The sequence below is a fragment of the Sebastes umbrosus genome, chromosome 14 (assembly GCF_015220745.1).
Source record: "Sebastes umbrosus isolate fSebUmb1 chromosome 14, fSebUmb1.pri, whole genome shotgun sequence".
Lineage (NCBI taxonomy): Eukaryota > Metazoa > Chordata > Actinopteri > Perciformes > Sebastidae > Sebastes > Sebastes umbrosus.
Window position 1 is genome coordinate 18,151,078 of NC_051282.1, and position 27,532 is coordinate 18,178,609.

The window sequence follows — 27,532 nt, forward strand, 5'->3', positions numbered from 1 at the left end:
TGGGTGGAGACCCCTGTAGATGAGGACCTTTCAGATGGATGGAGACCCCTGTAGATGATGGAGGTAGATGAAAGCCTCAGATGGGTGGAGAACCCATAGATGATGGAGGTAGATCAGGACCTTTCAGATGGATGGAGACCAGATGATGGAAGTAGATGAAGGTGTCTTCAGACCCCTGTAGATGATGTGATGGAGGTAGATGAGGACCTCTTAGATGGGTGGAGATAAATGTAGATGATGGAGGTAGATGAGGACCTCTCAGATGGGTGGAGATCCCTGTAGATGATGGAGGTAGCTGGAGGCCTCTTCAGATGGGTGGAGATCCCTGTAGATGATGGAGGTAGATGAAGATCTCTTCAGACCCCAATAGATTGAGGTAGATGACCCTCTCAGATGGGTGGAGACCTGCTAACGGAGGTAGATGAAGGCCTCCGATGGGTGTAGACCCCCGCAGATGATGGAGGTAGATGAGGACCTGTCAGATTGGTGGAGACCCCTGTAGATGATGGAGGTAGATGAGGACCTTTCAGATGGATGGAGACCCCTGTAGATGATGGAGGTAGATGAAAGCCTCAGATGGGTGGAGAACCTATAGATGATGGAGGTAGATGAGGACCTTTCAGATGGATGGAGACCAGATGATGGAAGTAGATGAAGGTGTCTTCAGACCCCTGTAGATAATGTGATGGAGGTAGATGAGGACCTCTCAGATGGGTGGAGATAAATGTAGATGATGGAGGTAGATGAGGACCTCTCAGATGGGTGGAGATCCCTGTAGATGATGGAGGTAGATGAAGATCTCTTCAGATCCCAGTAGATAGAGGTAGATGACCCTCTCAGATCGGTGGAGACCTGCTAACGGAGGTAGATGAAGGCCTCCGATGGGTGTAGACCCCCGCAGATGATGGAGGTAGATGAGGACCTGTCAGATGGGTTGAGACCCCTGTAGATGATGGAGGTAGATGAGGACCTTTCAGATGGGTGGAGACCTGTAGATGATGGAGGTAGATGAGGACCTTTCAGATGGGTGGAGACCTGTAGATGATGGAGGTAGATGAGGACCTTTCAGATGGGTGGAGACCTGTAGATGATGGAGGCCTCTCAGACGGGGGGAGATCCCTGTAGATGATGGAGGCAGATGATGGAGGCAGATGATGGAGGTAGATGATGGAGGCAGATGATGGAGGTAGATGATGGAGGCAGATGAAGGTCTTAGTAGATGATGGAGGTAGATGATGGAGGCAGATGATGGAGGTAGATGATGGAGGCAGATGATGGAGGTAGATGATGGAGGCAGATGAAGGTCTTAGTAGATGATGGAGGTAGATGATGGAGGTAGATGATGGAGGCAGATGAAGATCTTAGTAGATGATGGAGGCAGATGATGGAGGTAGATGATGGAGGTAGATGATGGAGGCAGATGATGGAGGTAGATGAAGGAGGTAGATGATGGAGGCAGATGATGGAGGCAGATGAAGGTCTTAGTAGATGATGGAGGTAGATGATGGAGGCAGATGATGGAGGTAGATGATGGAGGCAGATGATGGAGGCAGATGAAGGTCTTAGTAGATGATGGAGGTAGATGATGGAGGCAGATGATGGAGGTAGATGATGGAGGCAGATGAAGGTCTTAGTAGATGATGGAGGTAGATGACGTCAGCAGCCTCAACAGGGTGAGCCTCGTGGCTGCTGGCCCTTTAAGAGGAGGAGGATGATGATGAGGAGGAGGAGGAGGGGTCGCTTGGAGCATCTTGTCTGCGGTGTTTTTGTGTTTCTCTTGTCAGTGAGCTCTCCTCCCGGGCCGAGCGAGGCGTGCTGAAAGGATCTCCATCCAGAGGACAACAGGTAAGAGCTGCTAACCTCATCTCGCCTCTCCTCTGTCTCTCCCCGGTAATCGGTGTCTCTCCGTTAAACGGTGGTTATAAATCCTTTACAGACGAGGCGCCTCCTGGAGAGGAGACTTCTTTTGTGTCCTCCTGCTCGTTACCTCTTTATCCCCTTATCCCTCCAAAAAACACCCCAGCTCCAGATAAACTCATATTACTATCTAATGTTCAGATGAATTATGTTTCATAGAGTATTTATTCACCTTTAAGAGGTTTAAGTCTCATAGTCGCTCCTCTGGTGTCTTTTTGTTCAGCGCATCACTGGAGGCGCTGAAAACCTCCATAATAATAAAATAATAAATAATATCATCATCATAACAATATGTATATATTGTGAATCTGTCAAACTGAAATGTGAGTTTGCATTGAAGCTATATTTAATTGGGTTTTTTATAATAATAATAATACATAAAAGCATTTTCTATACAGTAGCCCTGTTTAATTCACCATGTGCAGTCTTGTTTAAACTGGGAAAAGAAAGTTTGGAAACTTGTGTTTGGTAGATTGTTTCTCTGTTGTTACAATGCTAATTGGCATTGTATTTTACATGGTTGGAAAGCCTGTTTATTTACCTTCACAATAATGTCCAACTTAATGTCAAACATGTGTCAGAAAGGTGTTGTGTAAACTCAGTGATCTCTTACTGTATGAAGCCATAGTTTGTTGTTGTTGAGGGTCTTTCTCTCTGTTGGTATGAGTCTATTTGTGACCATTGTTGATCTTTGCCAAAGCAGTGTTCCAGTGTTTGGCTTCTTTTTTTGCTCCCATTTTTTGCCTTATTAGGCATACCTCCAAGTTGCCCTATGTTGCCAAGAAAACTAACATAAACTGGGAAAAGAAAGTTTGGAAACTTGTGTTTGGTGGATTATTTCTCTGTTATTACAATGATAATTGGCATTGTATTTTACATGGTTGGAAAGCCTGTTTATTTACCTTCACAATGATGTCCAACTTGTAAGGATCATGCATTTATGGGATGAGCAGCACAGCTGATTATGTGGGGAGCGCCCAAGAAAAATTTGCCAAAATGCTCTGCCAATGGTAAACAGTGTATTCTCCTGTTGGTATTGACTCTTGTTTTGAGTTGTTTGGTGGATTGGATGATTGAACTCTCTATCAGTAACAAGAGCAAACAAGACATATTGGCTATTTTACACTTTATTCATTTAATACCCCGTCAGGAGCCTCAGTGCAACACAAGCACAAGTTTCCAAACTTTTTTCCCCCAGTTTATAGAGAGGGGGTTTTACCATGCAACTTCAACTTTAGTGGATTAAAGCAGGAGTGTCAGTGTTGCAGCTACACTGTGTGTTGCTGTGTTGCATTGCCAAATCATTCCCCACCCTATACCTAATTTTCTGAACGAGCAACACATTTTGTTTCTGTCTGCCCTTCATTATGAAACTTTTTGCCTCACACATGATCTGTTGCATTGTAATTTTTCATAAAGCAAGAAATGAGAAGCTGAGTGCAGAGACTCCTGGGAGAGGGTGGGACCAGTGCTTTCTGCAAAGTCTTCATTACTTCCAGATGTTCCGTCAGCTTGTCTTGCACTCAGATTTAACTGGTCTGGCCGCCTGTATAGCCGGTCAGTTTATGTCCTGGGAAGATGGATGATGAGGGCTGATGGAGATGTGTGTCAGCTGGGCAGACAACTTAGAAAACTAAGAAGCTTATTAGAGGCACTTAAATGGATTTCCCTTAATAAACTAATGCCTTAGGTCTAGCTCTTAGGTCTTAAGCAAAGATTAATCTATTAGATGTCATCTATTAAATCAATCAAACTATTTTGTTAATCGATTTGAGTATTCTTTTACGAGTAAAAAATTAAATGTGAATATTTTCTGGTTTCATTACTCCTCTATGACAGTAAACTGAATATTAGGGATGACAATCCGACTTTTTCAGTCCTGATACCGATACCTGGGCTTTCGGTATCGGCCGGTACCGAGTACCTATCTGATATCAGTGTTTAATCAATAATCTGTATGCCTCACTGTGTGGAAGTGACTGGGTTCATTCTTTTATGTGTAATGGTGCCTTCAATTGGGGTCGTGTTTACCGTGTTCACGAGATGAGTCCATATGAACGCCCCCCTCATGTCGTATTCACGACCTCGTAGGGTGGAAAGTTTCTGAAAGCTCCGAGTTCACGAGTTGTGACATGTTTGTTGATGTTGTCAGAAATGGAGGAGGCCTTGGAAGTTAATTTATCGGCGCATAATAAGTTAATATATTGTAATTTTAGTTCGGAATTTTATAATATGTCTGAGGAAAATGTTGATATTTCCAACGGCCTCATCTTTTACCTCCGTCATTATGCCTTTGCATTTACTGCATTATGTTACCCGCTTGCTAGCGTGCTAAATTGTTAGCCTCCGTGGCTTCTAGACGCCGTCAGTAACGTTAATATTGCCGTTGCTTAGCAGCGGTGTTTGAACGCCAAGCATATCGTGTACACGACTTCCCATGTTGTAAATATGACCTCACGAGTTTCATTTGAAAGCAACATCAGGCTTATCTTAACATTGCTTTCCTAACTTTATAAAACAAAATGTAACAAATGAATACATAGATATACGTTTACTGACTGTGATGGAATAATTGATACACAAGTTATCTTTGGAAGGAAGAGGTCCGGAGCTGATGATGTCTTACAAAAGAAGGTTTATTGAAGCTTGATCAAGGAGAATTGTCAGGTCTCCACAATAGATGCTCTCTGCGTGAAGGCCTCACAACTCTGCCCTTCCTCCCCGGTGCTCAGTGTCTTACCCCTTATCATGTTTTGACTTACTCCGTTCCTCTGGCATCTCTGACCCTGGTTGCCCTAGCGACTGGCTCTACGGTCTCCACTACAGGCACAGCTGTACAGATAACGGTGGCTCCTCTAGACAGGACTCCAACCCAAGAATGTCAACAGAGGGACACTCTGATAAACACTCTGACCTTTCTACCAATAAGAGAGGAATTGATGGAAAATTCCATCACACTGACTTGTAATTTGTTATTAAAATAATAAATCGTTCACCAACAACTTGACAAAAAATCTTCAAAATTAACGGGAATTACAATTCAGTGTAAACTTTTTTAATATAGTAACAAATTGGTCAAAACAGCAATTAAAATTCCAGTATATAATTTATAGAGTTTATAAACATTGAATTTAATTGAATAGATCGGCTCCATTGTCACCGATATGCGATCCAGCTATTTGAATCAATATCGGCCTGATATCCGATCCGGTATCGGTGCATCCCTACTGAATATCTTTGAGTTGTGGACAAAACAAGACATTTGAAGACGTCATCTTGGGCTTTGGGAAACACTGATCCACATTTGTCACCATTTTATAGATCAAACAACTAATCGAGAAAATAATCAACAGATTAATCCACAATGAAAATAATCATTAGTTGCAGCCCGATAAGCTACTTACTTCTAAAACTACTGTGAAGGCACGGCCACACATACGCAAAATTAACATTCACCACCCGTTCACTACAATTCTATGCAAGCGAAGTTGCGAAAAAAAACATTTGCTTCCGTTGGCGAAGCAAATTCGGATTTTCGCATCTTCGAATTCATGTGGAGTTCAACTTTGGTGAACTTTCAGGCGAATATCACCTCGGCAGGCGATGGTCACTCGCGCATGTATAACGTGCCTTAAAACTAAATATGTAAAAACTAAACCTTTCTGAGAAACTGAAACTAAATTAAAACTAGCAAACGCACTCTGAAAACTAACTAAACTAAACTAAAACTTTGAATTGAAAAGTCAAAACTAAAATAAAATAAAAGCTAATTGAAAAGTCTAAAATATTCTAACCTTGCTGGTGAGTGTCTGTGTGTGTATACTGTATATGTGTATGTGCGTTACTTTGAGGACGTCATCTTGGGCTTTGGGAAACTCTGATCATTTTCTAGTTGCAGCCCTGGTCTTAACTGGCATACATGAATGTTTTCCCCCTGATTATGTAATTGTCTTATGTTAATGTATGGATGATTGTTTGTTTATTAATGGACTTAATGTGACAGGATGTCTCATGATCTGTGTGGTACACTGTCCTGATTCATCAGTAAACACATCATTGTTGTGATGAGGGGCATGCAGAAGTTGACAGGATGTGGGGGTGTAGTCATCACTCCATCATACATACAATACACCACTGTCCCGCTGCTGTTGTGTAATGGGCTGCTGGCTGTATTAAATCACCTACCGGCGGAGAGCCAACGACTGTAGCAGCTGCATGGCACTCAGACGGGCTCTGTGCTGTCATTCAGGGGCCGTGGCTCCAATATTCAGTCTAATATTTACTTAACTGCAGGGATTAGTTTGAGCCAGGTGTACCTAATAAACAGGCAACTGGATATTTCCTGATTGTTTTGAGATCTAGTGTGTAATAATAGTGAAAACTGACTCTTCCTCGTCTGTCTGGGGGGACCCCCTGGAATCCCATCGGAGACCCCTGGGAGTCCCTCAGACTGAATCTCTGCTCAGGTTTGTGTGCAGCTGGTATTTCTTTTTTTTCTAACCGAGCTGGAATGTGATTGTCTCATTACAGCTTTTGGACCCAGGGGTGCAGTTGAGGAATGCAGGGTTATAAACCCCATTTGCACACTGGGCCACACGCCGGGCATTTAACTGGTTTAGTGAGGATAATGAAATTACACCCTGAACCTGCACAAGACTGTCTGTCACTGTCTATAGGGTCTATTGCTGATTAGACAGATTTACTGCATGATGAATGCACTGTTTTGTTAAAACAACACACAGCGTTCATGATCATTTACATCACTGAAATAGGGCTGGGCAATATGACGTTATATGATGTCAAAAATAGGGCTGTCAATTGATTAAAATATTTAATCGTGATTAATCAAACATTTTTATCTGTTCTAAATGCACCTTAAAGGGATGTTTGTCAAGTATTTAATACTCTTATCAACATGGAAGTGGGCAAATAGGCTTGCTTTATGCAAATGTGTGAATATATTTATTATTGGAAACCATTTAACAACACAAAACAATGTAAAATATTGTCCAGAAACCCTCACAGGTACTGCATTTAGCATAAAAATATGCTCAAATCATAAGACGGCAAACTGCAGCCCAACAGGCAACAACAGCTGTCAGTGTGTCAGTGTGCTGACTTGACTATGACTTGCCCCAAACTGCATGTGATTATCATAAAGTGGGCATGTCTGTAAAGGGGAGACTCGTGGGTACCCATAGAACCCACTTTCATTCACATATCTTGAGGTCAGAGGTCAAGGGACTCCTTTGAAAATGGCCATGAAAGTTTTTCCTCACCAGTTTGGAGCGTTATTTAACCTCCTTCACGGTAGTATGCCATGGTCGGTGTATACAAAAATAGGTTTTGCCATGTGGTTATTTCATATAGACTATTTGAATTACCATAAAACATGCTATATTGTGATATATATCATTATAGAGATATGAAATGACCTATATCGTGATGCAAGATTTTGGCCATATCGCCAAAGTTAGATCTCTAATGTCGTTAACAAGACTTTTTCAGTGAATATACATGCAGGCAAGTTGTGTTTTTCTTTTTATTGTAGCTGCACATACCCCATTTAGATCAGAAAACATTATCAGAAACCGAAACCATCTGTTATTTTTTAGTCGTCCAGCCTCCAAAGCAGCCTATACCTTTTTCACACCATCACAACATCATGTGATGATTAAACCCAAAGTTCTTAGTTGCATTAGAGGTTGATTAGTTTATAAAGTAGGGATAAACATACGGCCCAGTATTGGTCAAGACAGAGAGGGTTAATGCTCCTACTTAACTATATTGATTGGGGCAGCCGTTTTCAGTGAACATATGGTCTAATCTGGCTTTTGATGTACTGGAGACAGTGATTATCTGCCTAAATAATCTCACTTGATCTCCTTAATCACTCAGAACAGTAAGATGGACTTTTCTGTCCAGTAAAGCAACGCTTAGCACGACTTTCAACAACATCTTTTTCGTGCTTTTTCCTACGAATGTGCAACAATTTCCACTCCAGTCTTTTCAAAATAAAGCTACTTAGTTAGGTTTAGTAAAAGATCGACTTGGTTAGGATTAGGCAACAAAACTACTTAGTTAGGTTTAGGTCAAGTTTGTGGTTCGGGTTTAAATAACACCGGGAGTGCTGTAACTTAACTACGGACGTTATGTGACAAATAAGTTCACTTCTTGTTTCACATGGGACACAAACACCGGTGAAAGTCCTGTGTTTTTTGACCCACCCATCCAGCCTGACCACCTGACACCCTATGCTGCGTTCACTGCTCTTTATCCTTCCTGGTTCACAATTACGTGGATTACATACAAATTGATTTCATGATGACCATTTACGAAAAAAAAGGGGAAATACATGTACACAAATCAATACATAAAATGTTGTGACTATTTCAGGAACTGCTGTGTCACTGCGCTGGTAAAGCACACGCACGTGTTGGACAGGTTCGCTGTTGTGGGTGTTTTTTTCCTGGCCTGTTTTATTGTCTTTGTGTCCGCAGCTCTCACTGAATCAGGAAGTAATTGATTAGAACACCGGCAGTAAAGTTACTTCCTCTGCTGTGCCGTCAGCCTGGCACCACAACACACGCTGACCTGAGCTTGTAACCCCAACGCTGCTCTGACCGGCTCCACGCCATCTGGACTTCGTCTTCCTCCCCTCCAGACCCCACAGTTTCCTCAAAACAGTGCGGCGCTCTGGCCTCTCTGCTCGGCATCACTCTTAATCCCCCACCTCCACAACTGCACAGGAATTTTCTCCCAAATGCCCCCTTTTTTTTTTTTTTGTCTTTTTTTTCCGGTGCCGCTCCTTGCCGCTCAGCCCCACCCTTGCTCAGTTTCCTGTTGGAGGTCAGCTACAATGACCAATAGCAGACTGGCGGGTGTTTACTCTGCTCCTGTTCCAGGAGTAATGGGAGCTGGCCAGCCCCTCCTCTTGGCCGTAGACTGCTCAGCCCAGCGCCGTCTGCTTCTCCATACCACCACTCCTTAATGTAAAAAACAGGGCTTTTTGCTAAAGGGCAGAGAGTCCTGGAGGGGACGTCCCACTGGGTTATGATTTCATTCACTGTCCTGAGTTTAAAGCCCGAATTAGTCAAAAGCCACATGTCCACCAGCAGCACAAGAGCACACTGTACTGCCATGTTGATATGAGATCATCTGGCCTCGTCACACATGGTGAAGGCCTCGTCTGTCAGGCGGTGACGTCTACCGTTCGGCCACATTATGCTCGGTGACAACTGGCTGTTGTTGCTACCACATTTAGCATTCTTTAGCTGTTCAGGGGTTTGTTGTAATTTCTTTTCTGATTTATTATTCATGCAGGACCATTTGGCTGAATGAAGCCATCTGTGCTGCAGAGTGAGGAGGAGGACAAAGGCGTCTTAGTAGATACATCAACAACCGTGTCTCCTGTTGTGATCTTTATGTAACGCCTAAAACTCTTCTCCACGGCTATATTAAGGTCTCCGCAGGCCTGAGAAGAAAACCTCCGAACAACAATCAGCTTTATTTAAGTGCAGCTTCTCCGAGGGATTCTCCATTGTCGGACTATTTTTAGGGGTGGAATGCACAAATGATGGTAATCTTCTAGGCGGAGCCATTTAAGATTATGAGGAAAGGTCCTTTGAAACAGTATTGTGAGGAGTTATGCGATCTTTCTGATGTTATTCCCGCGTTAACAGCAGCAGATTATATTCTGGTGATTCATACTGGTGGAGTCCAAATCTGAGAACAGTCATGGTCTTCTCATTCGAGAACTTTCCATCTCAAACTCTCAGCAGCATTTCTTTTTTTTCTTCCCCTCCTCCTCCTCCTCCTGCAGTTTTGCCTTTCTTTCCTCACATTCCCACCCTCCCTCACATTACTGTACTGTTCTCCTCTGCTTTCTTCTTACCCCTTCTCCTTTTTCTTTTTTTTTTCTTTCCCGTTTACGCTCTCCTCCCCTTGTTTCTCTTTCTCCTGGGCTGGGAGGAAGTGACTGGGTTGTTTCTGGATCCTTTGGGAGTAGAAAGATGGAGCTCCCTTTTCCTGTAACCCTTTCTTCATCAGACTGTTGCCACATATCGTCTCTGCTTTGCCACATCAATTAGCTTGTAGGGCTGGGACGATACACCTATCTCCTGATTCCATACTATCACAATACTTGGGTGCCGTATTGAGATTTTACAAGTATTGCGATTGGATATTACGATTTATTGTGATTTTTGTTAACTTTTTTATCCCTAGACCATGAAAAATAGTTGAATCATACACTTCTAGGGACTTTTACTTTGTAAAATATCTAAATTAATACAGTAAAAATGTATAAAATATGAGGAATAAAATGTAAGGAAAGTAAAACGATGAGTTAAAAACAAAAAGAAAAAAACAATCAGGGTCTGTTAAACAATTTAAATAAATTTGAAATGTTTAAATAATCTCATAGTTTTTGACAATTTAGAATTTTTGAGTATTACATTTTCAATTATAGTCAAATATGTGGGCCGGCTGCGGTTTGTTTTGGTTGAAGGATACATGTGACGTTACGCCGACTACAACAATTGAAGCGGTAACTTCCTTTTACCTCCACATAGACTCAAATGAAACAAATATATCGATTCTGGCATTAAAAAATCAATTTCAAAATAGCAAAAAAAAAAAAAAAAACATCGATAATAGTTGAATCGATTTTTTCTCCCACCCCTGAGAGCCATTCTATGCTAATCTAACTTTAGAAAAACAGCCATTTTGGCATCTGTTGTTAAAATGTTGCTTCTTATTTGGGCGGATAATAAATCAGAAATTTATCACCCCACCGTCAGATTTATCACGTTGAAGTCAGATATATTAAAAGCTGCTTAATCACTTGGCCCTCATATCATCTTTGCCCTCTTACCTGAATAAATCAAGTTAAAAGCTACAGCTGTGTTTGCTGATCTGTGGGAGTCTTCAGGCCTCGGACGGCGGCGTTGGGAGATCTGTGTGTTTTCATCTGCGCTGTGTGGGAGTCGGTGGGAGTTCAAGTTGTCTCCTGTAACGTTTGGTATTTGTCTAACACAAGTATTTGCCAACCGCATAGCTCACTGGCTTTAATCCTTTCCCTTTGAGAGCAGTGTTTGGCATTCATACACACGTTTCTATAATTGGATGCGTTCATAATATTGTGTTATTTTACCCAATTAGCGGCACAGATAGACGGACATTTTTTGAAGCCTCTGGGCACTTCTAGATGTGGATATCAATCATTTGTCCGATTTTTCCCCGTTTCTGTCAGTGTGTGGGTCCATAACAGCACTTCATCCACTGTTTGTTTGTTTTGAGGCAAATTTCCTCACCACACACTCACACACATACATACATACACACACACTGTGTGTCTCTGAGATGCCCCTCCTTGCTTTATATTAGAACCAGCTGTGGAACTAGAGGCTGAATGAATGGCTCTTTGTGATTTGGCCGTCGTTCCAGTCTAAAAGGTCTGTTTCTCCCCCTACCCCTTCAGCCTCGGCGGTACTGGCATGACAACAATATGAAACAACGGACTGAACAACAATAAGTCTTGTTATGATATGATGCAAAGGTGTTTTTTTAGGATGTGAGACCCGCCCCCCCGCCCAACAAAATGTCGACCACAGTTCCACAGCAGCAGCCCGACGCTGAGCAGCCGGAGCAGAATGTATGAGAATCAGCAGACACAGTCACGCAGCTTATCTGATGGACACGCATGCAGAGGCTACAGCGCCAGCTTCGAGTCCATGAAGGGAACGCATTATAAGACTCATGAAAAATCAGTCTGGCTTTAAAGCTGCAGTCAGTAACTTTGAGCAAATATGATAAAGTTATTTTTGTAAAACTGTTACTATATCTTGACAATAGTGCATGAGATATAATCTGTGAGAAACAATCATGTTCCTCTGTGTCCTCCTAGTGCGCCTGATGGCATTTACAAGATTTGGAAAACAACCAATCAGAGCCGAGGAGTCTCTATAGCAGCCGTCAATCACTGCTTGCTAAACTCGTGAACTCCGATCGAACGGTCAAACTAGGCAGCGCTGATCAAATATGAATCAATATTCTGTTACTGTAATGCCTATTCCTCACCTCAAATGTTTTTAGAAACATATTGTAGTGTACTGTTTAGCTGTAAACTGTAAAAGTTTGCTCTAAACGCTGGGAAATGTTTTTTTTTTGGCTCGACAGATCTCAACATTGCTGCCGGGTCACAAACTTTCTCATTTTACAGGTAAACAGTACACTACAAGATGTTTCTGAAAACATTTGAGAAGAGAAATAGGCATTACAGTAACAGAATATTGATTCATATTTAACAGTGGGCAACCTCCGGGTCTGAAAAGTGAAGCCGATGCTTAAGTGTCTTAAACTTGCATTCATTCTAATAGCCAGCAGGGGGCGACTCCTCTGGTTGCAAAAAGAAGTCTGATTGTATAGAAGTCTATGAGAAAATGAGCCTACTTCTCACTTGATTTATTACCTCAGTAAACATTGTAAACATGAGTTTATGGTCTCAATCTCTAGTTTCAAGTCTTCTTCAATACAGCATGATGTTCATTTAGTAAATTATTATAGAGTCAAATAGACCATAAAGCAGGGGATGATTTAGGGCGTGGCTACCTTGTGATTGACAGGTCGCTACCATGGCGGTGTTTTCGTCGTAGAACTTTAACCCTTTCACAGTGTGTTTTCCCTTCATGAAAGTTAATTGTAACATTTTTGGTCACCTGAAAATATCTAAGAGAGTCCCCGATTGACAGATTGGTTGTTTTCCTTCGGCGCTCTGAAATCTTGCAAATGCCATTAGAGGAGCACCGGAGGACACAGAGGAACAAGATGTTTTTCACAGATGATCTGTCTCATGCACTTTTATCAAAATAACTTTTTATTATATTTGCTCAAAGTTACTGACTGCAGCTTTAAGGTGATCGGCGCAGATGACGGCTGTTCCCACCAAAACTGGAGGGCGTGTGTGCCCGTGGATTTGGGGTTGTGAGTCACAGAGGCAAGAAAACAGAAAACATTGCCCAATCACATGGCAGGGAGGCTCCCAGCCTTGAATTGATTAGAGAGCCTTGGATTGGAGAGAGGAATGGGGTGGGGGAACGTGTTGGCAGAGGAGGAGAGCAGCTTTGCATGGATTCAGGCTTCATCCAGGCTGCACTACAAGGAGGTCAGAGAGTGATTGGCGTTTCATGGGGGTATATTGTTCACATCCGGTGTCAGTCAAAACCACTGGAATGTTTTTTCTGGCTTTGCAACCTGTGTTTATAGTCTTGCGGAGGCTACTCTTTTGTAACCTGTCTGTTTTTATCTCTGTGTCAACAGAGCTACACACCTCCTGATGATTACATGTCTAGATATCTCCTTTTATTCTCACGTGATCTGGGCTGCAAACTGCTACAACCAAAGGCTGTGACCGCCAAAGTTCAAGTTTCCTTTATTCTGGTTTCCCCACAGGTGCTGGCTGTAAGAGTGCAAGGAAAGGAAGGGAGAGTAAGGAGCCTGGGGAGGAGAGATCCCGTCCTCGCAGCACAAGCAGCTGGTATGAAGCGGAAAATAAATCTTTTCCTAATTCATAAACCATTCCCAAGCTTGAGCAGAATAGTAATCACTAAAAGGCTGAGAGAGTCAGTGGAAAAATCCATAAAGATCTTCTCTGGGTGGTGGGAAGAGTGGTATTTCAGCAATACTGACGTCTAATCCTTTGTAATGGCAATAATAATAAGGTGACTCAATGAGTGGAAGCAATGAGTTTGATAGACTTGAGAGAGCTGACCTCGAAATGAAGCCTGGCATCTTAAATTACTTTTCAGGGTGGTCTCGATCCCCTGATGCACCAAAGGCACAATAATCTATCCACATGCTGTAAATCAAATCCAGTTTTTAATCCTGCATGCAAGAATTTGGTTGTGAATGAATAAACCTTAAACTGCCTTACACTGTAAAAATATAATGTGGCACAACTTATAAAAAAGTTTAGTAACAAGTGTGAATGCACCGATCTGACTTTTTCAGTCCCGATACCGATAGCGATACCTGGGCTTTGGGTATCAGCCGATACCGAGCACCGATGCGATACCAGTGTTTAATTATTGAGCTGTATGCCTCACTGTGTGGAAGTGACTGGGATCATTCTTTAAATGTGCAAGGCAACATCAGGCCTCAACTAATTTAGTTATCAAAAATTGGTCCAACAATACAAAATGTATTACGTCAACATTAATCAAGGTGGCATTTTTAGTGTACAAAAAAAGAAACGTTTTGCACCGGTCGCTGCAACAGACGCGACAGTATAATGCAGTTGTTCTCATGCCATCTCACAGGACATACCGCAGATGTGTAATTTGTGCTGGATGACCTGCATCTTACCCCCCTGAGGGTCTTAATCTTAATAGCAGAGGATGGAGGGAGTAGACCCGGCCATGTTAACTTCCGTTAGTATGGTATGCAGCTGTATGGGGAGGTAGGGGGGTGTAATGGGGGCAACAAGGCATTTGTCCTGGATGGAGCCGGCCGGGGAAAGTCGTCTGAAGAATGGTAGTGTGACGCTGGGGAAGGGCGCACACTGGTTTCTGTTCAGATGTCATCTCAAAGGAACTCTGTTTGAGAGCCGAGAGAGAGGAGGAGGAAGGTCAGCCACTCCACCCTGCAGCCATACACACTCGTCGGGGGGGGTTCGTGCACACATGCTTACACATCTGAAACACCCAATGAGCCACTGTTGGAGAAGCAGATGTGGAGGCCTGGTGGCGTGGGCGTTTTGAGGGGGTGATGTGGGACGAATGGTTCCCGGTGGGGAAGCAAAGAGACATTTTGAAGCAGAGAATAATGTGTGTAGATGTGATTTGAAGGAGTAGAAAACTGCTTTCAAAGGGAAATGCAGTGGACAGTGTGAGCCGTCTCGTCTGCTGGGCTGGGATGTTTGGTTGCTAAACTGCAGACTCTAATTATATCTCATCAACTGTCCCCTGTCAGTGCTGTCCTCCACCCTGCAGCACACACACACATACTCTCTCACACACACACATAGACAACCAACCACTCCCCTTCTCGCTGTCCTGTCCTCACTTTCTCACACAAGTAGGCAAACCCAGACCGCACTGTACGACATGCAGCACATAATCAATCTAACGCTTTCATTCCATACTGGAGATAAACAGACACAAACAGACACAAGCCTCGCCTCAGATGCCTTTAGTTCGTACTTTTTCACATAACTTGACTTGTGTTTTTTTTTTAGGGGATTTTTCGGATCCATGCCGTGCTCCTTATCTTCTCTTTGTCCTCTACAAATCTAATGTAAGGAAGTCTTAAAGAGTAACTTTGATATTTTTCAACCTGGACCATATTTTCTCATGTTTTTGTGTCTAAGTGACTGATGGGGAAAACAATTTTTGAAAGTGGTCCAGTATTGAGGGATAACGCTGTAACCAGCAGCCACTAAACGAGCCGCGAGGGCAAGTGAGCAGCGTCAATGTAGCGTTACGTCCACTAAAAGTGCTTGTTTTTGACGGGCTCAGTCTGTTATTTTTAAGTGTCTGACAACATTATGGAAAGGATCTTTTTCTTACCTTTCGCTTGATCAGGTCTGTTTGTATCCAAGTCCCGCTCTAGGAGAAGTCTCGTTGTGAAATCTGAATATCCGTATACTCAAGTAAATATGGGCGGCCATCGCATTCAAAGACCTCGTCCAGATTGTTGAAATCATCTAAATATGCAGTCATGTCATTGTTATCTTTTAGATAAGCTATGCTTTCTCTACTCCAACACAAAAAAACTCTGCCTGGCTGGCTCTCGCGTTTCCACCATGTATGTATTCCACTATTCCACCGTTGTCTTCCGTCAACACGTCACCTCGGCAGATTTCCTAACAAGACTTCTTCTTGAGCGAGACACCTTCCATAATGTTGTCAGATGCTTCTAATAACAATCAGAGTTTGTCATGGCAAAAACAAGCACTTTTAGCGGACGTAAATGACGGTGCCAGTTTGCCCTGATAGCACCATATTACAGCCTGTTTAGCAGCTGCCGTCTACAGCGCTCTCCCTCAATACTGGACCACTTTCCGAAATTGTTGTTGTTATTTGTAGACACAAAAAATATGAGAAAATACGGTCCAGGTTGAAAAATATCGAAGTTACTCTTTAAAATTGACATCTAGGACGTCTGATAAATTCCTCAACTGTTATATAAATCTTAGTGTCAGTGCCCTTTAAAGTTAACAGTGTAATCTTTTCCTATCATTGTGGAGTGAGGAGTACTTTTGATTCTGTCAGTGTATATGCACGCATGCAGTATTTCCATGCCTCGTAGTGTGTGTGGCAATCTTGGTATGAGAGGGTGATGAAGGGGCACAGATAAGGGGAATCTCACCAGGACATTAAACTGACTGCATGACTTCAAAAATACCAAGTCAATTCAGTCAGTGTTTCCAAGTGCCCTACTTTTCACAAACGAGTAAGCACTGACGAGGGTCACAAGATAGAAGAGAGAGCAAGAGCTCGACTAAGAGACTCAGTGGAGGTTAGCAGTCCAAACTTCCCATCTTAGCTCTGTAAAGTCTACAGTAATGTAACGATGTTCTGCTTTGGATGGCTTAAACATTACATCCTCCGTTCCCACATTGTGATGACCTAGAAAGTTAATCTTTTCCAAGCAGACACTAACTCAGAGGCAGTGTCGTTGCTGGCACTGTGTTGTTCTTTCTGTTGGAGGAAAAAGCACAATATTTTGTGTATAAAGAGTCAGAAAGCATTGCCCCTGATGTGAAAAATGTGTTAAAGTTCTCAGCACTTCACTATGCTTTCTGTGTCGAAGTATGTGGAGGGAATGAGAGAGAGACGGTGAGCAGCTAAAACCTCCTGATCGTCAGCTGACGTTGAGAGAGGGGGGAAAGCACCAGAATATAACATAAAAATGAGAGAAGACACAGGAGGGGGAAGATGTGGAGAAAGTGAGGCAGAGAAGGAGCAGAGTGTCTGTAAACCCTAAATTGAGAGGCGAAGTTAGCGTGCACAGATGATTCCTAATAAGGTTGTAACCGGCGGCCTCAAATCTCTGTCCTGGAATTAGCTGCCAGGAAACTTTCCTCTGTAACTCCTCTTCTCTGAACGCTAAGAACAGAAACAAACACACAATCCACTGTGACCCACTACGCTCCCAAAAATGAACAGATAAAATTAGACAGGAGGGCGAGGTAGTGAAAGAAACAGTAAAAACTATTTATGACCATCAGGCTAAAAAGAACAATCGTTTATTGCCAGAATGCAAACCATATGTAGTGGAGTACTCACATCTATATAGTCCATATCATATGCCTTTTTTACGGAAGACCAGTGAAGCACAGGTGTAAATAATAAAATGATGGCTGAATTCCATTTAGCTGCTTTTTGTTTCAGGGTCCTGGTGTCGTGCATGCTGTCACTCTCACTGGAGCACTTGAACAGAACAGAGCCATCGATATTAGTAACATCTGCAACATCTTATTAGGGATGCACCGATATCAGATCGGATATCAGGCCGATGCAGACGGAAACAGATGGACCGGGTATCGGTGACAGTGGGGCCGATCCATTCAATTCGATTCTACGTTTATATAAAATATACTATATATTATATACTGAAATTTTGATTCCTGTTTCAAGGCAGGGTGGGCGATCTTGAGAAACTAGCAAGAGTACACTAGATTTTTAAAAATAATCCAGCTGAAAAACAATAGCCTAGTGTTGCCGACTCTTTTCCAATTAAAGTAGCTAGCAGCACTCGCTCCATACGTCCTTAAATCTAGAGAGAAATTCGCCAAGTCGGCAACACTGACAGTCCATTGCTTCAGCTCCCCTTCCAAAGCCACTCCCCCAAAATTATCATTACGTACATAAACATATCAAAATGAATGTAAACAACGAACATGGCTATAGGTAGTACTCACAGCTGTCAAACTAGCGGCTTGTTGAAGACTCCGGGGATGCACAATGAGTGCACGGGAGGAGTGCACGCAGACAGGTAGACAGGTTGCACGTCCAATCAGTACATTCGGGCGTAATGAAATGAACGGATGGGTTTATTACAGTCCTGCGACAACCCCAGATACCGTCTTTTTTTTGTCAGAGCATTTCATTTATCCAGGATGTGAGTAACGAGTTTAATTCCTCCAGAATCTCCGGCTCCCTCCCAGCTCTCTCCCACGTCGACCATTAACAGGGCGTTATCTCCATGTGGCCCCCCCCCCTACGTCCCCATGCATGTAGATGAACCGTTGTGATTGGCCTGTCTGAATCCAGGGCATGTAAGGGTCGTAGGTTTGTTAGCCGCCATTCTAAAAACAACTTTACATTTAGAAATACCCAGACGTTTGATAGGCAGAGATCTCAGAAATCTCAGATTGTCTGCTGTCACAAGACTACGCCACCCATGTCTTGAGAACTACCTTTGCAAAGGTGCACCATATTTTCTCGCAAGCCAATCAGAGCAGACTGGGCTTTTTCTGGAGGGGGGCTTAAAAAGGTGTATTCAGACAGACAGTATGAGAAAAATAATGTGTTTTTTGAACATTACAGCATGTAAACATATTCAAGTAAAAAACCCAAAATACAAGTATGAACCTGGAAATGAGCATAATATGTCTCCTTTATAAATATTTGGTGTAATCATTTCAACAGGTGTCTGTCTCTCCACAGGTGAGAATTGGTGGGTGACTGTTTGAGGAGCAGCCACAGGCTCATTATGGCTCAGGTGCTGCATATGGACCCCGGCTTCCCAGGTGCACCTTCTATTTATTTTACTGATATTTCACCACATGATAATGAAGTTAAGATAATTAATTATTTTTGTTAGGATTTAAACTGTCAGACAACTTCCAAGTAATTTAACTACCTAAACACTTAGTAGGTCAGGTTATAGTAACTGTGCCAATTCCACTTTGTGTCTAATTTGCTGATTGTTTCAGAGCACATACGTAAATAACAATAGCCCAAAGTTAATGCTATTTTCTAAAGTCTGAGCCCAAGATTAGACGCAGATTTCCGTCTGTTTAAAGTTGATTTCCTTCCTCCTCAGGGAAACTCAACCCGCCTGCTCCCCCTTCCCTGCACGGCAAAGAACAGGAGGCGCCCTACTCAGTGGAGACCCCCTATGGCTACCGTCTGGACCTCGACTTCCTCAAATATGTTAACGACATAGAGAAGGGAAACACTATCAAGAAGGTACCGATCCAACGGCGGCCACGCTATGGCTCCCTGCCCCGCGGCTATGGCTACACCGGCTCCTGGTGGACCTCCACAGAGTCTCTGTGCTCCAACACCAGCATGGACAGCCGACACTCTTCATTCTCTTACTGCGCCCCCGGCTTCCACACGTCGCAGAGGCCCAGCTTCAGCAGTGCCCGGGTGGAGAAGACCCTTTTGGATGCACGCAGGAAGCTGGAGGAAGAGAAAGAGGGGCGGAGATTCTCCAACCTGGGCAGCATGCACAGCAGCGTAGCAGGCTCCAACACCTCTCTCAGCAGTGCACACAGCTACAACCGAGCCCACGGTGGAGGTGGATCCTACACCCCATTGAGTTCTGGCCTGTCCACCCCAGTGACCCCAACACCAGCCCACCTGCAGCACGTCAGGGAGCAAATGGCCGCGGCCCTCAGGAAGATAAAGGAGCTGGAGGAGCAGGTGAAGACCATCCCTGTGCTGCAGGTCAAAATATCTGTGCTGCAGGAGGAGAAACGGCAGCTCAGCGTCCAGCTGAAGAGCCAGAAGTTCCTGGGTCATAGTCTGAGTTTCAACCGAGGTCGTTCCCGAGGAGAGCTTTACATCGACATCCCCGAAGAAGAGGTGAGCACAGGAGCTAAGAGCAGCAACAAGCCACTGTCTCCCACCACACCCGAGGGCTCCAAGCTTCAAGATTCAGGCTGTGAGATTGAGGACACGGTGATTGTGGGTGGAGCGCGACCAGATGCAAAGCGGGAAGTGCGCACCATCGGAGTGGGACCAGAGGTGATGAGGGGGAGTCGTCAGGTGGGAGTCGGGGTTCGGGAGGAGGATCTGGGGCTGCTGCCAGAGACGGAGGCTCTTAAGAATCAAGTGGGTCAGCTTGAGGGCCAGCTAAAGAGGACGGTGCAGGAGCTGCAGGACGCGCAGCAGCAGGCTACAGCGATCCAGAGTGTCCAGAAGGTCCCTCAGGCAGAGCATCCGGTCATGGCTACCAGCGTGGGCTGGCAGGAGCCACAAAGCTGCAGTCTGCACACTCTGGTCAGCTTCACACAGCTGCCCCAGCAGAGGGAACAGAGAACTGTGGGGATCCAGGTGTACACACTGGAGCAGCCCACCGTGGTGGAGGTGGGCACACTGCTCCGAGCAGAGACCTGCAGCTCCCCCTCCCTTCAACCAGCTGGAGGAGTCGTGGAGGGTCACCACAGCGGACAGGCTGAAGGTCTCTGACACTAAAACTTAAGATAATAAAGCAAGATTAACTGCATTACCATTGGATTGTATTAGATTGTACAAGTGTAATCTGACAACTCAGGGTGTATGAGCTTCTGTTAAAATGTCGGATACAGTAGTTTACTTTTATCGTATTGTATTCCTCCATAAGAGTTTTGATCAGTTAAGGCTGAAAAGTTGAAGTCTTCTTTCTGTCTCACAGATGCTCCAGTTGAGTTGCCGATTGCAGTCAGCTCCAAGCAGGTGCGCGACGTCCTAAAGAGCGAGTTATCCACTTCGGTACCTGTAGCTAATCCTGCCATCGCTGTCGGCACATCTGGTAATCAGATGTCTTTGTTGCATTCAAAAGAAGAAGAAACACACCTGCATACATCCACAGAGGCTGTCCAGTCACAAGAAGGCCCTAAGACAGGTAACTGGACTGTTCAAAACACCCCTCGACCATCACTCTAACTTTGTTCCTACTGTGTGTCTGATCACTGGTATCTTTTCCAGCCTCATCTCCACAGTCCTCTCTGAGGTCCATAATGAAGCGGAAAGCAGAAGGTGAACCAGGATCTCCCTCTACAAAGAAGAACCTACAGTTCATTGGAGTCAATGGAGGGTAAGTGTCAGTCAAAGGTATACTGTCAGAGATATAAAGTAGAAATGTTGCTTTATACAGTGATAAAAACAGGTGGGAGTTGCAAAGACATGGTCAGTGTCGCTGCTAGACACATGCGCATCATGAGCATAGCTGTGTGGCACTACGTGCCGGAGGGGGCACAAACAGCCTGGCCATAACACTGCTCAAGAACTGATTCCAATTGTAAGATCATAGTGATCCATGAGTCAGGCATAGTCTAAGAATTTAGACTTTTAGATTGTTTAAATTATGTTAGAAATGGGCTGCAGTTTTTTGGCCTATTCAAACAAGACAATTTCATTTAAAAGATATATATATCAGCTTACATTGTCTTTTTTTCAATGTTACTGTTACTGGTGCATTCTGGTCACATTTTTTTCTTTTTCTTTTTATAAAAACAAGATTTGATCTTCAAAAAATCTTTTTCAAAATAGGAGTCTTGAAAAAATGGGGTGTCTCACAATCAAAGCCAATATGGAAGCTATATTATAAGCAGGTTAAGAGGCTATGTCGATCCTGTATGCACAAAAATAACACTGTTTTAGAAAGTTTGTGAGCGCACAAAAAAAACGTTGCACTCACTTTTGCGCATGCAAAAACAGGTAGGGGCACCAGCTAAAATCTTGCCTAGGGCACCAAATTGGGCGGGGAGTTTGACAGTGAAACGTGTGTTTGTCTTGCAGCTACGAGTCCACATCGTCAGACGACAGCAGCAGCGAGAGCTCAGATGAGGCGAGTGACTCCAGCGAATATCATGAAGCCAGAGAAAAACTAGAGTCAGCGGCCCAGCACCAGCAAATAACCCACAGCCAGGCTTCCCAGCCTCCAGAAAGCAACAGCGTACCTCAACAGACTGCCGTCATACTACAGCCGTCATTCCAGATTCACAGCAGAGTCCCAACCAGCCTGCACCTGTAGACACAACCCCCCAGTCACCAGCAACGGGACACTGCCTCCGACTCCACTCCTACACCTCCATGTCCAGCAAACGATGCTGCCTCTACAGAGACTGTCACCCTGGAGATTACCTCCACATCATCAAGCACTGAATCCACTCCTGAACAAAGCTCAGTTACTTCAACGCTGTGTGTCACTAAAACCACTGAGATTACCGAGCAGCAATACACCGTCCAGTCAGAAACAACCGTCCTCTCCAGCCAGTCAGAGCCAAAGCCGGCAGCTGAAAGCATCCCAAATAACACTGCCACAGCGTCTGCCAAGCAAGTCAGGTAAATACACACATGGTTGACAGACAGACTGATATAATGGTACTTTATGGTAGCCTGTGAATGAGCATCACTGACATTGTCTCCTCATCTGTCTCAGGCTGGACCTGAGTGACAGCCTGATGTCAGCTCTTCATGCCCTGCAGAAAGCCCTGGGGGAACCCAACGCCTTCAGCCAACAAGGAGCAGTAGGTGTTCATTTTATTCACTTTATCTAACCAGGATAATCCACTCAGTATCAACACTACTTTCCAGGAAAACCAGGAGTGTCCTTTTTTAAAAGTGATCACACTGACTCACACTGATCTCTAAATGTTTGAATTAGCCCAGACAACATAAGCTTTTGTAACAAAAATAATGAGAAAAGGGTTTGCTGCGCTGAGCTCTTTCAGCATTTTTGCAAGTACTGGCAGAGCCAACAACATATTTCCTGTGTTTCTGCAGAGGTTTGGTTTCCAACAAACCCTTTTCTCATTTTTGATTTTGCTATGCTTATTATGGTCAGTCTGCATGCCTGTGAGCTGTGCTCTTGCATTTCTCTAACAGTCTGTCAAATGTGTCTCTAATCGTCCTCATTGTGTCTGATCTCAGAGGGCGGCCTACACCACCGTGCTGCAGGAGTGGCTGCGCGTGTCCTGTCACAAAGCGGCGGACACGGTTGTTGTCAAGGCCTATATGAACACCTTCGGCTCAGTCTCGCCTCAGCTGCTGGAGTTTGTGATCAACATGGCAGACGGCAATGGGAACACGGCGCTTCACTACACCGTCTCCCACTCCAACTTCCCCGTGGTGAAACTGCTGCTGGACACCGGTGAGTAGGGTTATTATAGTAAACTGAAACTGAAATGAAAATAAGCAGAGAAAAATATTGTTAGTATTGTTAAAACCATATCCTCTTAACTGAAACAATATTTCCTGGTCATAAACTAATGAAAATAAGATAAAAATGAACGGAAATTCATTTCAGTTGTAGTTTTTTATCTATAATATATCACTACTGAAAAAAGGAGACCGTGAATTTACATCAACCACAGAAATTAAACAGACTTGACTCTCCAGGAGATGGCGCTATGCTGCAATCGTTTCAGATCGGACATAAAAGTAGCACAAATATTAAATCGACAATGAAAGTAATCATTAGTTGCAGCCCTAATAGCTACATTACATTTAAGTGTAGAGGTGGGTGATATGGACACTAAATGTCCATATTCATAAATTAAGAATATTAACTAAGATCTATGATCAAATTCATATGAAAAAGTTAAACTCCTTTTCATCCCATTGAGTCAGATGTTTAAATGTTTTCCTGTATTCAATCATCAGGTTTGAGTGTCACACGTCTTTAAACACGTCATACATCCCTGTCTTTGTTTGTGCTGCTGTTGTATCACCTGTCACTCTGATCGCCCTCTATACCTGACAGGCCTGTGTAACGCTGACAAGCAGAACAAGGCGGGCTACACGGCCATCATGCTGACAGCTCTGGCCGCCTTCCACTCTGACAATGACCTTCAAACCGTCCTGCAGCTGCTGCGCACGGGGGATGTCAACGCCAAGGCCAGCCAGGTACGCCCTCTACTGCTCATTATGTGTTACTGCACCTCCACACACACCCAAACCCCTGTGACTTACAGAGCATTTACATGAACCTTTAACTGCAGCATGTAAACAAATGCAATGACAGAAATAAAGCTCTGAAATTAGACCAACATGTTGAAAATGAGTTTAAAGATTTGAAATGTTTGTAGGCCGGTCAGACGGCGCTGATGCTGGCGGTCAGCCATGGTCGAGGGGGACATGGTGCGGGCGCTGCTGTCCTGCGGGGCACAGGTCAACATCCGTGATGACGATGGCTCCACAGCGCTCATGTGTGCCTGTGAACACGGTCACGTGGACATTGTGCGTCAGCTACTGTCTGTGCCAGGCTGTGATGTCACTCTCACTGACAATGTAAGCATATATTTCATTTCTCTGTCTACCTCTTGTTTTTTGGGGGGTTTTTTTGGACATGTCCTGCCCAAAACCCATCATCTCACCATCATCCTCTCGTTTCTCACAGGACGGCAGCACTGCTCTGTCCATAGCCCTGGAGGCCAGCCAGAACGACATCGCTGTGCTTCTGTATGCTCACCTCAACTTTGCAAAGCCTCCTTCCCCTGTGAGTACTTTGATTCACTGCTAACACACACTCACCGTTGTCATAGGGGCCGCCTTTTTTATTTTGGACATTCAACAATCATACAGGGAGAAATCTATCATAGAAGGAGAAGATATCGGTGACTGAATTGTCCACTTACTGTTGCCTCAATAAGGCACAGAGTTATAATAAAAATAATAAATACTAACTTTATTTATAGAGCACTTTTCATACAAGAGATGTAGCTCAAAGTGCTTTACAAAAGAAACGCAAAATGCAACACATTCAAACAAGAGCAGATAGGCAATACAATTAGACGGCAGATGCTAAAATATATAAGTAAAATAAATTTATAATAACAAGAGACCATTAAGAACAATAAAAATGATAAATAGAATGAATAGAATGACATTAATTATGAGCTAAATTAAAGGGACTGTTTATAAGAAATTGGTTGTAACAGCGACACCTGTGGCTGTTAAGTCAACGAATGTCAGGGTCCTGTTGCTCGCCCTCGCCCGTGTGCATGCACCACCTAAATGTGAGCGAACATGTCAAAACAGTGAGGCGACACACGTCAGCTAAAACCACAACATCACTCTATATTTCACCTGCTTGGCAGTAATGTTAGCTGACCAGACGAAGGTCTCTCCATGAATAATGCTGATCCTAGTGTTGGCTTTTCCTGCCTGAGCCTCCCGGCCGTGGCTGGAGGGCGAGCTGAGCGAGCTAGAACGAGCGCGCATTGTGAGTGAAGGCAGGCAGGCAGAGGAGCAGCGGAGCGGAGAACCACAGAGACTCCGGCCCCTGAGACTAAAGCTACGGTCTCCCCCGCATCCTCCGACCGCAGCCAACACTGTTTAACAGACGGGCTTCACTAGATAAAACGTTGCGGTTTGGGTGCTTCCGTGTAGTTTGTGTTGGAGTCTGAGTCTGAACAGCATAGCCACACGCGAGTGCGCATGGGACACCGACCCGGATTGATTTATACGTGTAAGAAGTTACAAACAGTCCTTTTAATTAAATAGGTTTTCAGTTCTCATTTAAAAGTGTTTAACTGAAGAAAAATGTGGATGAAGCAGATTGAAGGTACAAGAAAATCGAACATCAGCACAGAAAAAAATGGAAAAAACTAAAATCACACATTTGATGCTAACTTGTATGATACAAGTGTAAACAAATCTGGACTCTTTAATTTTCACATATTAGCTGTCATTTTCCCTACAGCTTTACGACAGAGTGTAACCGCACAGAATGTGTGCTTGTTTTTCCTACAGTTCAGCAATAGATCTGCATATACACAGAAAACAAAACCTTACAGCCGACATATACAGTACAGGCACGTGTGTTCACGTGTGCAGACAACTAGTTTGTGTTTTCACGTGTTTTTTTGTTGTTTTTCAGTTCAAATTAAATACTTAATCCTATAGCAGGAAATAAAGAAACAAAAATTATAATATTAATATTATTATTATGATGTCATAGAATAATCATAACTCAGAATCACAAGTTTTTTATATAAATAAAAACTTCACCTCTGTATTATCGGGTATCTACAGTATACTTGGTCCCAGCTAAGGACATAAGTAGTTGCAACTCCAAATCACACCAACACTCATTAATTACATCAAAGTTTTCCAAAATAATACCTTGTTTTTTCAACTTTGTCCAGGTTTCACCGAAGGCTCCTCTCTTGGGTTCCTCTCCTCCTGCCGGTGAAACAAAATAAAGCCTGCTACAGCCAATCCACAGTAACTACTCATATTACAGTGTGATTTTTTTTTCATTTTCATCTGTGTAATTAAGAGCAACAATGAGTTTGCGTTTGTTTTCACCCTCCATAATTTAAGTACATTATAATGCAGATAATTACATGACAGCGTGCACCACTGTTATCCATTTTTTTTTTGTACACTGTGGTCGAAAACACGGATTTCTTCCGTGGTACAATCCGAAGAACTGAACATCTAGCGGCTGTATAGACACCTGTCCAGTCTTGCAGTGATCCAGTCGTCATCACCGTTTTTAGTGGCACTTACAAGTCAAAACTCTTCACTATACAGTTCATTATTATACACTTGTTGTTTTGTTCCATATGAATATCATATTCGTAGCTTTATAGAGCGATGTGTTTTCATTGTAATGTGTACAATAGCTCTTACAAAGTAGCATCATTATGTGTGTGACCATCACATCACGTCATTTGGAATAACAAAAGCCTCTCATGGATAAGTGTCCTTGCATCAAATAGCTCGTTGGTGCTACAAAAATCTGATATAGAAAACACTACTTCAACAGTATATCAATATTTATACACAAGATTTATTTACTCTAGAGTATTTTTGATATTGATTTTCTAAAAATTTTGACTTAATTCAGGACCTCAGAGGAACACAATTTTTATTTCCAAAGCAATGGTTAACTTATTACACCTTTTCAAACCAGAGGACAAAAATGTATTTTATGTGTCGACCACATTTCCCAAAATAAACCCAAAGATGTATCTCTCCTATCAGCTCTGTGACACTGTATATTGTGGTGATAATATTAACACAAGTCTAGCATAAGTGTGAAGGAAAGAAAGAGGTCAACATTATTCTCTGAAGGCTACGGTACTATGGTGTTTGTATTTTTTTATACGTGAAGGTATTCTGGATGGTAGTAAGGAAAGATTAGAGTGTATCTGTGTTTGTAATATTGTGTGCGTTTATGATTTAACGAGCTTTGTAGAGAATTGACTGAAAGCACTGGTGTAGCCACCTCCGCTGTGGTCATACTGGTAAGACTTGTCAGGGAACCAGAAAGTGACTGATTGGGGGTCTTTAAAGGACGTGCCGTGTAAGATGTGAATATCAAAATAATATATGTCCATATAAACTGGTAGTTATTATGCCTAAAATCAAATTCAAAAGTGCTTAGGCTATTGATGTCAAAATTTCTATTACTTTTTAAAGACTTTTTCACAATTTTCATATTCACTTTTAAGCAATTGAATTTTTATAAAGGTTCAATTTTTTTTAATTTAAGTATCTATCTTTTTATACATTTAGTATTTTTAAGCTCACACCTACTTTATGTAACCGCACAGCTCTTTAGTTTATGTTTTATGAAGGTTTATGTCAAATTCTAGACTGTGTTTCTCCTCTTCTAATCTGTGCATTTTTGGATAAACAATGAATTAATAAATGTGGACCACACTGTT

The 27,532-nt window shown here is 43.1% G+C and overlaps 1 protein-coding gene across 1 annotated transcript; it reads left to right on the forward strand.

Moving 5' to 3' along the window:
• The first annotated feature begins 1,730 nt into the window (after window positions 1-1,730).
• Window positions 1,731-27,532, forward strand: kank2 (KN motif and ankyrin repeat domains 2). The gene is given in 15 exon segments (XM_037792132.1): window positions 1,731-1,845; window positions 18,588-18,670; window positions 18,967-20,331; window positions 20,545-20,754; window positions 20,838-20,946; window positions 21,651-21,832; window positions 21,835-21,908; window positions 21,910-22,196; window positions 22,294-22,381; window positions 22,785-23,004; window positions 23,617-23,759; window positions 23,942-23,983; window positions 23,985-24,143; window positions 24,253-24,351; window positions 26,003-27,532. Coding segments are annotated over 14 exon segments (3,072 nt in total). The 5' UTR covers window positions 1,731-1,845; window positions 18,588-18,633; the 3' UTR covers window positions 26,060-27,532.